The 14,775-nt window shown below is 44.3% G+C and overlaps 1 protein-coding gene across 5 annotated transcripts in view; it reads right to left on the minus strand.

The window, feature by feature from the left end:
- The window catches only part of dscama (Down syndrome cell adhesion molecule a), a 170,101-nt gene that overhangs the window by 20,424 nt on the left and 134,902 nt on the right, over nt 1-14,775 (minus strand). For all 5 annotated transcript variants that reach the window (XM_071338650.1, XM_071338652.1, XM_071338654.1 and 2 more), the window contains 7 exons: nt 5,352-5,551; nt 4,994-5,090; nt 4,729-4,857; nt 4,281-4,448; nt 3,456-3,526; nt 3,015-3,264; nt 2,425-2,571 (listed from right to left, as the gene is read on the minus strand). In XM_071338650.1, coding sequence (XP_071194751.1) covers nt 2,425-2,571; nt 3,015-3,264; nt 3,456-3,526; nt 4,281-4,448; nt 4,729-4,857; nt 4,994-5,090; nt 5,352-5,551 — 1,062 coding nt within the window. The remainder of the gene's footprint in view (nt 1-2,424; nt 2,572-3,014; nt 3,265-3,455; nt 3,527-4,280; nt 4,449-4,728; nt 4,858-4,993; nt 5,091-5,351; nt 5,552-14,775) is intronic.

Raw genomic sequence — 14,775 nt, forward strand, 5'->3', positions numbered from 1 at the left:
CATGAGGTCAAAGGAATTGTCCGTAGAGCTCCAAGACAGGATTGTGTCGAGGCACAAATCTGGAGAAGGGTACCAAAATATTTCAGCAGCATTGAAGGTCGCCAAGGACACAGTGGCCTCCATCATTCTTAAATGGAAGACATTTGAAACCACCAACACTGAGCAATCGAGGGAGAAGGGCCTTGGTCAGGGAGGTGACCAAGAACCTGCTGTTCACTCTGACAGAGCTCCAGAGTTCCTCTGTAGAGATGGGAGAACCTTCCAGAAGGACAACCATACCTGCAGCACTCCACCAATCAGGCCTTTATGGTAGAGTGGCCAGACAGAAGCCACTCCTCAGTAAAAGGCACATGACAACCCACTTGAAGTTTGTCAAAAGGCAACTAAAGGACTCTCAGACCATGAGAAATACAATTCTCTGGTCTGATGAAACCAAGATTGAACTCTTTGGCCTGAATGCCAAGTGTCACGTCTGGAGGAAACCTGGCACCATCCCTACGGTGAAGCATGGTGGTGCCAGCATCATGCTGTGGGGATGTTTTTCAGTGGCAGGGACTGGGAGACTAGTCCGGATCGAGGGAAAGATGAACAGAACAAAGTACAGAGAGATCCTTGATGAAAACCTGCTCCAGAGCGCTCAGGACCTCAGACTGGTGTAAGGTTCACCTTCCAACAGGACAATGACCCTAAACACACAGCCAAGACAACGCAGGAGTGGCTTAGGGACACTCAATCGAACATCTCTGGAAAGACCAGAAAATAGCTGTGCAGTGACGCTCCCCATCCAACCTAACAGAGCTTGAGAGGATCTGCAGAGAAGAATGGGAGAAACTCCCCAAACACAGGTGTGCCAAGCTTGTAGCGTCATACCCAAGAAGACTCGAGGCTGTAATCGCTGACAAAGGTAGGTGCTGACAAAGGTATTGAGTAAAGGGTCTGAATACTTATGTAAATGTCATATTTCCATTATTTATTTTTTTATACATTTGAAAACATTTATAAAAACCTGTTTTTGCTTTGTCATTATGGGGTATTGTGTATAGATTGATGAGGGGGAAAAAATAATTTAATCAATTTTAGAATAAGGTTGTAATGTAACAAAATTTGGAAAAAGTCAAGGGGTCTGAATACTTTCCGATTGCACTGTATATGAAATCCATAAAATGGCTGATAAATATACACCATTGATGGGTGCTGAGTTGATTACTGCAGTGACAGACTGGTGCCAAATGTTTAGAGCATTGTTGATGGATAAGACACAGATCCTCCACCATCTTAGAAAAAGGGCCTATAGCCCCCTCTGCTGGTGCATGAGGTAAACAACCCATGATACTTTCCCAACAAAAACATTTATATTGCTCACACTTAAAATATATGAAGAACACAACAGGCCCTGGCTGTGGGTTTAGAGAAGTGTCTTTGACAATAAATACATCAATGTGATTTCTATCACACATATCGCACATTCTTAGTATATATTTTGCGTGTATATATGGATTGCATTTGGATTACTGATACAGTGTTATTTGGGTTGTTCATTTAATTCCTTCTGACATTTCTTAATTTTAGATTTGAGATTATTTGTATACTTGTTTGACATTTTACTGCACTATTAGGAGCTAGACATTTTACTGCACTATTAGGAGCTAGTAACACAAGCATTTTGCTGCACCCACTATAACATCTGCTAAAAACTGTGTACGCGACCAATAGACTTTGATTTGATTTGACATAATGAGTGACATCTTTCATTTAAATGAATAAGATATGTATTCATATGAATTGTCGTCAATGTTACATAAGATATCAATATATATATATAATAGATAGTAGTAATAATAGTAATACATGGCTATGGCTGTAGTATTGTTGGGAGTGTCCCAATATGACATGCACTGTTACTATGCAAACTAGATTGAGTGTTGCTTTTCAATTGGTGCATCCAGGGGCCATCAGAGGGGATGTGATATGACAGATGAGGAGTCAAAAGCAACGGGGCTGTCAGAAACCATCACTCTGACGTCTCTCCAGCACGTGGCGACTGCATGCCATGCCAGGCTGTCTGACTTGGACTAGAAAGCCTGGGTCACTGCTAATATGTCTCATTCACCCACTTGAATTATCATGCATAGGTAATCATGTTGATACTGTATACATTCTATGTGTCTTGGAGGTTACGGACAAGGGCAAATACAGTCTAACATCTACATCCTTCTCTCTCTTTGTGTGTGTGTGTGTGTGTGTGTGTGTGTGTGTGTGTGTGTGTGTGTGTGTGTGTGTGTGTGTGTGTGTGTGTGTGTGTGTGTGTGTGTGTGTGTGTGTGTGTGTGTGTGTGTGTGTGTGTGTGTGTGTGTGTGTGTTGTGCGTGTGCGTGTGCGTGTGCGTGTGCGCGTGCCTGCATGCATCTGTGTGTGTGTACTGTACCTCCGTCGGGCAGGTTAGCCCAGTAGATGACTCTGAAGCCGAGCAGGATGCCGTTGAGAGCGTCTTTAGGAGGGGTCAGCCAGGATAGAGAGATGATCTCTGGAGACGCTGCTGTGGCCTGGACGTTCTCTGGAGGCCGGCTGGGTACTGTCACAACCAGGGAGGAGGAAAAACTACATTGTTACCTCAGTCTCCAAACAAATAGAATGAACAGAGGAGTTTACTGAAGAGAGGAGAATATTGAGATACTCTTGAAAGTGAACTTCATAATGCTTGAAACTAGTGTTTTGGGACCAAACCTTCATCGGGTATGTTTTTAGCCATGACAAAAATGACCAGCCATGCATGAGGTAAACAACCCTGAACATGTGATAGACACGGTCTCACTACACCAGCAGTACCAACATCATCCAACAGATGGCGATAAAACTCCATCCTGGGAGTTCACTTCCTTCAGAGACAAATCATCAGCCATTTGACCCTTGATGCACCATAATACTGTAGAATACCCTAATGTTTGAAATCAGTTTTCACTGTCCACGATATTATTACTGACAGCTAAAGGCAGACTGTGTGTGTGTCCTCCTCACCGTCCTCCAAAGTGGTAGAAATGACCTCCTGGGAGGAGGGTCCTGTCCCAGCGCTGTTGCTGGCCTGCACCACCACCCCATACTGGGTGAACTTCTTCAGGTTGTCCAGGGTGACGCTCTCACTGTGGTCGTTGTCCCCCGTCGTCTCCATGCTGATGACGTTGAACTGGTAGTTCCCCCCGGTGCTGAACTCCCTGTAGCCCACCTGGTAGCCACGGATCGCCCCGTTCTGGAGGTGCTTCTTAGGGGCCTGGTGAAGGACGGAGAGAGGGAGGGAAGAGAGGGGAACGTACATTTAGATATTGAGGGACATTTTCTTGAGGACAGAATAATGGTTGTGGCCCTCGATGACCTGATATGTAACAGACCATGTAGCTAGTAGACCACTGAGCTACAGTAAGTTCTTCTCAGTCCTGATGGAATTGATTGAACATATTTTACCCTCCAGGAGACTCTGATGCTCTGAGAGGAGAAAGCTTCAAGCTGCACATCTTGTGGGGGACCATCAGGAGCTAGAAGGAAGAACATACATCAAGGTCATTCAGATCTGAGCTACTGTCAGTTGAGTAGAGGAGGTGCAGGAAGGCAGAAATTGGTCAGCAAAGGAATTAAACTATCCAGTCTGAGTGTATTCTGAAGATAATTCCAGGGTTAAGGCACAGATCCTGTGACAAAGAAGGCTAAGGTTCTACTGTATCTTTGGGTAGACCAGAGTATTTGGTCTCAGATGGCCCAGCCCACTTGAACAGTAATAAAGATGGAGGTCATGTTTATGAGAGGTCATGGGGGACAGAGTCAGAAGAGAAGTGAGAGAGAGAAGTGCAGTATGGGGATTGGGGGGAACCACCAAAGGGAATGGGAGCAATTTACAGAGGGGCTGGCCAGTGATCTATTGACCGCAGTGTGACATTTACAACATGGTCTGCTAATTGAAAAGTCCCGCTTTTAGTGCAGGGTCAGCGTGTGTTCAATAATGCAACGGAGCCAATGGAGCTGATGTCACTCTGCTGTTAATGAATTGACTTCCTCATCCCCATTACCCTCTTTTCTACCTCTTTCATCCTAGTCACTTATGTAGGTCTTTCCTTCTGCAGTTCATCATCCTGCCTGTTTGCCTGCTTTGCCTTATGTATTTATGTAGTGCAGCAGTCTAAATGTGTATGTACAGTATAGCTACGCATGTCTGTGTGTGCTTGCCTTGTTGTTGTTGTATGTCTGTGTCTGCATGCTGTGTGTGTATACATATGACCAGTGGTGGTCTAATACCTGCTTCGTCTGTGGTGATGGTGAGTTCGTTGCTGGCCTCACTCTTGCCGATGTGGTTCTTGGCGAACATGCGGATGCTGTAGGTGGAGGAGGGGTGCAGGTCTATGATGGTGGCCTGGTTGAGCTGGGGAGACACGTCTTTGGTCCTTTGGGCCATTTCCCAGGAGCCTGTGGGGCCGGGGTCAAGGTTTATAGGGGTTAGTGAGGACCACTAAGGGGGGCTGTAGGTCAAAGCCTGCTAAGTGCATTAGTCTGCTGTATTGAATTATACTGAGAAAAAGTTAAAAGATCATTAACAATCTTTCTGTGGAAGACAGGAGGAGCACATTCAGCTTAACATGAGGATACAGAGAAGAATCTCATCAGGAGAGACCTTAAAAATACACAAGAAGTGAAAATATTTGTATTCTGTGCCATACAGAAAATATAACTCTTGTTTGTCTTGTACCTGATTTGTTCTTGCACTCAATGTCGAAGCCTGTGATTGGGCTGTTTCCATCGAAGCCCATGGTCCAGCGGAGGGCGATGGTTCTGTCCTTCACCTCTCTGATCTCCACCTCAGGAGGGTCCGGGGGTTCTGAGGGACACCACAAAGTCACAAACAAGGTTATACAACGCTAGGGTGTTGATTTTGCATCATTACCCTAATTGTGGGGTTATATTTTGTATTTCATTATGTTTTCATGACAATTGTCAGTGGTAGGCAGCTGTACCTTGAACTGTTAGCTGAATGATCCCTCTGTCTTCACCATAGGAGTTGATGGCATGGCAGGAGAAGAAGCCAGAGTCTTCCCTCACTGTAGGCCGGATCTATGGGAAGGGGAAAAAAGAGGGTCAGCTACATAGATGAGGAAATGCATGGAAAATACACATTCTGGGCTATATCATTCACAGACAGGGCTCATGATGAGCCATCATCAAACCTGTCTACAAACTGATGAACTTAGTGCAGGCTTTTGCTACAACGCTTTGCTCCAAGCAAATGCCCTGCATACCCAGTAGTTCTCCACCTGGCCTCAGCAGAGGTAACTGGGAATAGGGCAGCACCATTCCACTGGTGTGTCTGTATACCTGCAGGGTGGAGATGACCTCGTCGGCCACCTCTTTGACGGTGACCACGTAGCGGTGGCTGCTCTCCGGGTTGATGATGCGCTCCTCCTTCTCCCAGCGCACCATGATGGGTTTCTCCCCGTGGGCCGTGCAGCTCATCCTCTTCTCACTGCCCTGCGTGGCCAGCGTGGTGTTGGGGTATGACGTGATCATGGCCGGGACTGGAAGGGAGAGAAAAAGGAGAGGGAAAGAGAGAGAGAGCAAGATAGACAGACAGATGGATAGCGAGAGAGAGAGTGTGAGAGAGAGAGAGAGAGAGAGAGAGAGAAAGAAAGAAAGAAAGAGAAAGAGGAGAGGAGAGGGGGAGGGAGAAAGATAGAGATAGAGAAAAGAGTAGAAGGTACATGCTACATTAGTTATGAAGTAAGACAGGCTGAACATAAACACGTTTAGCCATAATCCAATTCCAGTTGGACATCATGGAAGGTTGTTAAAAGACAGGGGAACAGTGTAATGAATCAAATCTCTCTGTTCAAATGACACTTAATTGAGTCATAGTATAGCTGACTTCAGTGGTTGCTAAGTATTTTGGTTTACATTCTGCAGACATTGCTCCAATTTCTAACATAAAACACAGTAAACGCCATGCTTCTTGTTGAACTGTGACAACAAACATCTTATGACAACAAGCAACCAAGGCTTGGATCTGAGAAAATCCCTATTGGCCGGTCCCTGACAGCACACTAGGACAGCACACTACACACACTAACGACTCACACACACAGCTCATTACTCCCACAACCGAGTGTGTAATGACACATACACACACGGCTCCTGTGATGTGATGGAAAGTGTCAGGCGAGGGGTCGCAGATGTTTAAGGTTCATCTCTTATTCATTCCCCAGCCATTTTGAGCCACGCTGCAGAAAAATAAGGTTGATTTATTTTGCATGAAAACTATGAATTTTTAGTGAGATGCACTTGAAGTAGTGATGGAAAAAATAACTCCTCACCCCTTCGGTAAATGTTAGCGTTTTGAGCAACGGTAGTCTCATTGTGCCATTTAAAGTGGCTCCGAGGTACAAAGTTTACCCCAGACAGAGACTGACACTACACTAATGGGTTAATCATAAACTAAAATGAACCGTTATGACCTCGACCACTACACTCTTAGAAAAAAAGGTGCTATCTAGAACCTTAACGTGTTCTTCGGCTGTCCCCATAGGAGAACCCTTTGAAGAACATCTTTTGGTTGCAGGTAGAACCCTTTTGGATTCCATGTAGAGAACCCAAAAGGGTTCTTCTAAGAGTGTAGTATTACCATGATTATGACATAGGTAAGCTCAAACTAGCCTAGCTAAGACTAACATCTTGATGAGATCAGGTGAGAGCCCTCCAATGGGACACTACAGTGTTGATGCGTAGTCAATGAAACACTTATTGTACAGAAGGACTACATGAGGTGAGGTGGCCATCACATAGCGGGAGATCACACAGACAGGACCAATGTAATCAGTGTGTGAGTGAGAGAGTAGCACAGCTGTGTCTGTCTGCCCCGAGGCACATGCCACGGTGCCAGGCTGTTTCATGGGCCTGTAATTGCTGTGTTGATGTATTTTTTAAATATCCGGCAGAATTATGGGTAGAGGAACACGGCTCTGGGGGCAGGGGGGCGAGGTGACTCCTCCACTGGGAGACTCAAACATTGGACGCCACTCATTTTTATTTCACACAGTGCACTACATAAACACACATGCACACAGTTTAATTAGCAGTACTGACTGATATGTGTATCTCTAGCTGACAGAGTAGAGGTTAGGAGAGCCCCGTCTCAAAACCTGAAGCCCAGAGGGCAACAAACATGATGCATGTCAGCCTGCCTCACTAACTGCCTGCAGGGAATTCTGGGATATTCTGCTCCCGCGAGACAAAAGCTGCAGCTCCCCCTCCCAGGCTCGCTTTCACCTGACCAGGTTACCATGCCAACTAGCATCGGACAATCTATATCTCCCACTCCCTCTTTCCCTCCATCCCTGTCCTCAAAGGAGGCCATTTATAGTATCCAGGAATAGAACATGGAGCAGCGATTGATTTTCTACAGGACCATGATTACATTATCCCAGCCCAGAATGTCGCAATGCAGACCCAAAATAAAAACAGGGATATACAGTACCAGTCAAAAGTTTGGACAAACCTACTCATTCAAGGGTTTTCTTTATTTTTATTATTTTCTTCTACATTGTAGAATAATATTGAAGACATCAAAACTATTAAATAACACATATGGAATCATGTAGTAAGGGGGTCTCCATCAGCCTATCCTCCGGGTACCATCCTCAAACCAACGGGCAGACGGAATGCCTGAATCAAGAAATAGGGAAGTACCTTCGCCAACACTGCACCCACCAACCACACGAGTAAGGTTGCTATCTAGCCTGGAACGAATATGCACAGAACTCCCTGGTGCATTCCTCACTCCATCTCACTCCTTTTCAGTGTGTCCTAAGATACCAACCCCCCGTGTTCCCATGGGAGACAGAGCCCGGAAGTGTGCCTGCCGTCGATGAGTGAGAGTGAGCCGGTTTCGACGGAGTGAGCCGGTTTGGGAGACCGCACATCGGCACACAGATCAAGCTTCCCTCTTCCAGAAACGGTTCGCTGACCGGCGTCGCCAACCTACTCCACTCTTCCACCCTGGGCAACATGTGTGGCTCTCAACCCGGGACATCCGGCTTCGTGACCCCTGCAAAAAGTTCAGTCCCCGGTTGATTTGTCACTTCAAAATAACACACAGCATCAATCCTGTCACATACCGTCTCCAATTGCCCTGCCATTACCAGATCTCCTCACCCTTCCATGTGTCCCTTCTCAAGCCTGTGAGGTACAGCCCTCTCCATCCACCAGTAGTGCACCTTGGCACACCCCCTCCGTTTGATGTCGGCGGTGCACCGGCTTATTCCGTCCAAGCCCTCCTTGACTCCAAGCGCCTGGGTGGTCGCATCCACTACCTGGTGGATTGGGAGCGGTACGGACCCGAAGAACGGTCCGGGGTCCCTGCCCAGGACATCCTTGACCCAGCCATGATCCTGGCTTTCCACCGTAACCGTCCTGACCACCCAGCTCCACGTCCCCGGGGGAGGCCCCCTGCTCAGCTTCCTAGGCCTTCAACATACAATCAATTAGTATTTGGTAGCATTGCCTTTAAATTGTTTAACTTGGGTCAAACGTTTCAGGTAGCCTTCCACAAGCTTCCCACAATAAATTGGGTGAATTTTGCCCCATTCCTCCTGACAGAGCTGGTGTAACTGAGTCAGGTTTCTAGGCCTCCTTGCTCGCACACGCTTTTTCAGTTCTGCCCACAAATCTTCTATAGGATTGAGGTCAGGGCTTTGTGATGGCCACTCCAATACTTTGACTTTGTTGTCCTTAAGCCATTTTGCCACAACTTTGGAAGTATGCTTGGGGTTATTGTCCATTTGGAAGACCCATTTGCGAACAAGCTTTAACTTCCTGACTGATGTATTGAGATGTTGCTTAAATATATCCACATAATTTTCTTTCCTCATGATGCCATCTAGTTTGTGAAGTGCACCAGTCCCTCCTGCAGAAAAACACCCCCACAACATGATGCTGCCACCCCCGTGCTTCACAGTTGGGATGGTGTTCTTCGGCTTGCAAGCCTCCCCCTTTTTCCTCCAAACATAACGATGGTCATTATGGCTAAACAGTTCTATTTTTGTTTCATCAGACCAGAGGACATTTCTCCAAAAAGTTCCATCTTTGTTCCCATGTGCAGTTGCAAACTGTAGTCTGGCTTTTTTATGGTGGTTTTGAAGCAGTGGCTTCTTCCTTGCTGAGCGGACTTTCAGGTTATGTCGATATAGGACTCGTTTTACTGTGGATATAGATACTTTTGTACCTGTTTCCTTCAGCATCTTCACAAGGTCCTTTGCTGTTGTTCTGGGATTGATTTGCACTTTTCGCACCAAAGTACGTTCATCTCTAGGAGACAGAAAGCGTGCGTCTCTTTCCTGAGCCGTATGATGGCTGCGAGGTCCCATGGTGTTTATACTTGTGTACTATTGTTTGTACAGATGAACATGGTACCTTCAGGCATTTGGAAATTGCTCCCAAGGATGAACCAGACTTGTGGAGGTCTACAATTTTTTTCTGAGGTCTTGGCTGATTTCTTTAGATTTTCCCATGACGTCAAGCAAAGAGGCACTGAATTTGAAGGTAGGCCTTGAAATACATCCACAGGTACACCTCCAATTGACTCAAATGATGTCAATTAGCCTATCAGAAGCTTCTAAAGCAATGACATCATTTTCTGGTGTTTGGACTAGCGTCCCACCACGACAACATCCGGTGAAATTGCAGAGTGCAAAATTCAAAATACAAAAATCATAATATTAAACATTCATGAAAATACAAGTGTCTTACATCGTTTAAAAGCTTAACTTCTTGTTAAACCAAACGCGTTGTCAGATTTCAAAAGGGCTTTACAGCGAAAGCATACCATGAGATTATCTGAGGACAGCGCCGCGCATACAACCAGCATTAAAAACATTTTTCAAACCAGCAGAGGCGTCACAAAAATCAGAAATAGCGATAAAATAAATCACTTACCTTTGAAGATCTTCCTCTGTTTGCAATCCCAAGGGTCCCAGCTATACAACAAAGGGTCGTTTTGTTCAATAAAGTCCTTTATATCCCAAAAAAGTCTGTTTAGTTGGCGCGTTTGATTCAGTAATCCACCGTTCCACTTGTTCAACATGCAGACAAAGGAATCCCAAAAGTTACCGGTAAACTTCATCCAAACAAGTCAAACAACATTTTTAATCAATCCTCGGGTACCCTGATATGTAAATAAACGATAAAATTTCAGATGGAATGTAGTATGTTCAATACCAGAGATAAATAACGAAGCGCGTGCCCTCATTCACACGCGCCACAAGACTAGAGTCCTACTGAGGGACACAACTACAACTACTTGCTCATTTTTCAAAAAACAAGCCTGAAACCCTTTCAAAAGACTGTTGATATCTAGTGGAAGCCATAGGAACTGCAATCTGGGAGGAATTATTTTGAATATCCCATAGACTAGCATTGAAATGGCCTGTGACCTCAACAACAACAAAAAATTCCGGATAGATTCTCCTCGGGTTTTCGCCTGCCATATCAGTTCTGTTATACTCACAGACATTATTTTAACAGTTTTAGAAACTTCAGAGTGTTTTCTATCAAATGCTATATGCATATCCATATCCAGTTTACTTTGGGCATGTCAGTCATCCGAACTTCCGAATACTGCCCCCTTCTTAAGGCTGAAATCCCGTTAACGGGATCGATTTGACAACAGCCAGTGAAAGTGCAGGGTGCCAAATTCAAACAACAGAAATCTCATAATTAAAATTCCTCAAACATACAAGTATTATACACCATTTTAAAGATAAACTTGTTAATCCCACCACAGTGTCCGATTTCAAAAAGGCTTTACGACGAAAGCACACCATCTGATTATGTTAGGTCAGCGCCTAGTCACAGAAAAACACAGCCATTTTCCAGCCAAATAGAGGAGTAACAAAAATAAGAAATAGAGATAAAATTAATCACTAACCTTTGATGATCTCCATCAGATGACACTCATAGGACTTCATGTTACACAATACATGTATGTTTTGTTCGATAAAGTTCATATTTATATCCAAAAATCTCAGTTTACATTGGCGTGTTATGTTCAGTAATGTTTTGCCTCCAAAATATCCGGTGATTTTGTAGAGAGCCACATCAATTTCCAGGAATACTCATCATAAATGTTGATGAAAATACAAGTGTTATGCAGGGAATTAAAGATATACTTCTTCTTAATGCAACCGCTGTGTCAGATTTCAAAAAAGCTTTATGGCAAAAGCACACCATGCAATAATCTACAGCGCTCAGGCACCAAAACAAGCCATACAGATACCCGCCATGCTGTGGAGTCAACAAAAGTCAGAAATAGCATTATAAATATTCACCTTTGATGATCTTCATCGGAATGCACTTCCAGGAATTCCAGTTCCATAATAAATGTTTGTTTTGTTCGATAAAGTCCATAATTTATGTCCAAATACCTCCTTTCCGTTCGCACGTTTAGTCTAGTAATCCAAATGCACAACGCGCGAGCACTAAGTCCAGACAAAAAGTCAAAAAATGTCTATTACAGTTCGTAGAAACATGTCAAACGATGTATAGAATCAATCTTTAGGATGTTTTTTTCATAAATCTTCAATAATGTTTCAACCGTACAATTCCTTTGTCTTTAGAAATGCAAAGGAACAGAGCTCGCTCTCACGGCCATGCGCCTGACTTAGCTCATGGCATTCTGCCAGACCCCTTCGTCAAACAGCTCGTATTCGCTCCCCCTTCACAGTAGAAGCCTGAAACAAGGTTCTAAAGACTGTTGACATCTAGTGGAAGCCTTAGGAAGTGAAATCAGATTTCCCACTTCCTGGTTGAATTTTTTCTCAGGTTTTTGCCTGCCATATGAGTTCTGTTATACTCACAGACATCATTCAAACAGTTTTAGAAACTTCAGAGCGTTGTCTATCAAAATCTACTAATACTATGCATATCTTAGCTTCTGGGCCTGAGTAGCAGGCAGTTTACTCTGGGCATACTTTTCATCCGAACGTGAAAATAACGCCCCCAGCCATAAGAAGTTAAAGGCACAGTCAACTTAGTGTATGTAGGGGCCTCCTGGGTGGCGCAGTGGTCTAAGCCTGTGCTCGAACCCAGAGCCTGGGTTCGAGCCCAGGCTCTGTCGCAGCCGGCCGCGACCGGGAGTCCCAAGGGGCGGTGCACAATTGGCCCAGCGTCGTCCGGGTTAGGGAGGGCTTGTCTCATCGCACACTAGCAACTCCTGTGGCGGCCCGGGCGCAGTGCACGCTGACCAGGTCGCTAGGTGTACAGTGTTTCCTCCGACATATTGGTGCGACTGGCTTCCGGGTTGGATGCGCGCTGTGTTAAGAAGCAGTGCGGCTTGGTTGGGTTGTGTTTGCACAAAGTAGATGTCCTAACCCGACTCTCCAAAACTATAGTTTGTTACAAAGACATTTGTGGAGTGGTTGAAAAACGAGTTTTAATGACTCCAACCTGTGTTCCGACTTCAACTGTATATTCGGAGCTCTGTTTTTCCCGTGTATCATAGTTTTTGCCTGCCTCACTAACGACGCATTTTGCCTATTCCCTGCCTGTACCTGCCTGCCTGATTTCCTGTTATCAACCTATTGCCTGATCTCCCGGACGACATTACTAGCCTTTTTCCTGCCTGCACTGTTGCCTTTTTGGACCCCCTGTGTATGGCCCTCTGCCTGCCCCTGGACCCAGCTACCTGCCTCCTCCTGTGGTCCTTTACAAATAAACACCTGCTGCGCCCTGCACTTGAAACCAACTCTCTTTCTCCCATCGTGTTCATTACAAAGGCTAAGATTGGCTACTTTGAAGAGTCTAAAATATAAAATATATTTTGATTTGTTTAACACTTTTTTGGTTACTACATGATTCCAGACAAAGACATTAATAATATTGCTTCAGGTTGTCTTACCAGCCAGGCTTATATACATTCAGGTCCATAATTATTGGCACCCTTGATAAAGATGAGCAGATGACCGTATAAACAAAATAATACAAATATTGAGCTATATTGTATGCTTAAAAAAAAGGAAATTATATTATTTATTAGTAATACAATTGCTCAGATAAAGAAAGTAGATTTTTCTACTTGTTATTATCAATTAATAAAAAACATCTAAAAAAAGATAGGAGTCAAAAGTATTAGCACACTTGTTTTCAATACTCCAGCACTCTCCCTTTGCAAGGATAACGACACTGAGCCTTTTTCAAAAATGTTTTATGAGACTGGAAAAAACGTTGGGAGCTACAGTATCTTAGACCATTCCTCCATACAGAATCTTTCCAGATCCTTGATAGCCTTCGTCTGGGCTTATGGACTGCCCTCTTCAATTCAAACCACAGGTTTTCAATGTGGTTCAAGTCTGGAGACTGAGATGGCCATTAAAAATGGAATTTGATTAGTGCTTGGGGTTATTGTCTTGCTGGAATATCTACTTGTGGCCAAGTGTCAACCTCGTGGTAGAGGTAACCCTGTTTTTGGCTCGTAATTTTGACCTCTATCTTTTTTGTATTTTTTTGTATTACTTGTAAAACAAAATCTCTTTCTCTGAGAAATTGTATTAGTATGAAATAATATAAGCACAGTATTTGTACTATTATTTGTTTGATTGTCTTTTTTTCTTATCATTACCAAGGGTGACAATAATTATGGACCTGACTCTAAATCTAACATACTTATGCCAGATGTGAAATATACAGTAGGCCTACATGTCTACCATCTTATGCAGTCAGTTGAAACAGACAACAAAACTTCCCGTCTCCTACCAACCTTTTAATTTAATTTTTTATTTGTTTTAAATTATTTAACCTTTATTTAACTAGGCAAGTCAGTTAAGAACAAATTCTTATTTACAATGACGGCCTACCAAAAGCCAAAAGGCCTCCTGCTGGGATTAAAAATTAAAAATCAAATACAAATATAGGACAAAACACACATCACGACAAGAGAGACACCACAACATTACATAAAGAGAGACCTAAAACAACAACATAGCATGGCAGCAACACATGGAAACACAGCATGGTAGCGACACAACATGCCAACAACATGGTAGCAACACAACATGGCAGCAGCACAACATGGTAGCAGCACAAAACATGGTACAAACATTATTGGGCACAGACAACAGCACAAAGGGCAAGAAGGTAGAGAGTACAGTACATCATGCGAAGCAGCCAAAACTGTCAGTAGGCCTACTTGTCCACCATCTTATTCAGTCAGTTGAAACAGACAAAACTTCCCGTCTCCTACCAACCTTTTGTTTTTTTTATGACACCGCTGTACCTTCCACATGCAGTACATTTAATCATATCCATATCTACCCAGCATGGACATCTAACAGTAACATTAAGTTATGATTGTAGATTCCAGGTCGAATAGATAGCCGCAGGCATCAGGCTCCGTTTACCCCACCAGAGTGAGTGTCTGGCTGTGGAATGTAGGCCACAGGGTGCGCTGGTTAGATGACTGGGCCATGGGTGTGAGACGAGAACAAGACAAGATCACTCCCTACAGGAGCCCACTGCCCCTGGGGCATTGTGTGTGTGTATGTGTGTGTGTGTGTGTGTGTGTGTGTGTGTGTGTGTGTGTGTGTGTGTGTGTAGAGTGGATAGGTAGGGGGAAGGGCAGTGATGGCACAGATTTGACTGGTTCACTGGGTGCTAGCTCCACTCACTGCACCAAAATAATTCCCTTAGCTGCACAATTGGGTTGGACATTGAGCATGATGCTGAGTATATGGCTGCAGACAGGCTGCTTTGTGTGGGT

The sequence above is a fragment of the Salvelinus alpinus genome, chromosome 13, assembly GCF_045679555.1.
Source record: "Salvelinus alpinus chromosome 13, SLU_Salpinus.1, whole genome shotgun sequence".
Classification (NCBI taxonomy): domain Eukaryota; kingdom Metazoa; phylum Chordata; class Actinopteri; order Salmoniformes; family Salmonidae; genus Salvelinus; species Salvelinus alpinus.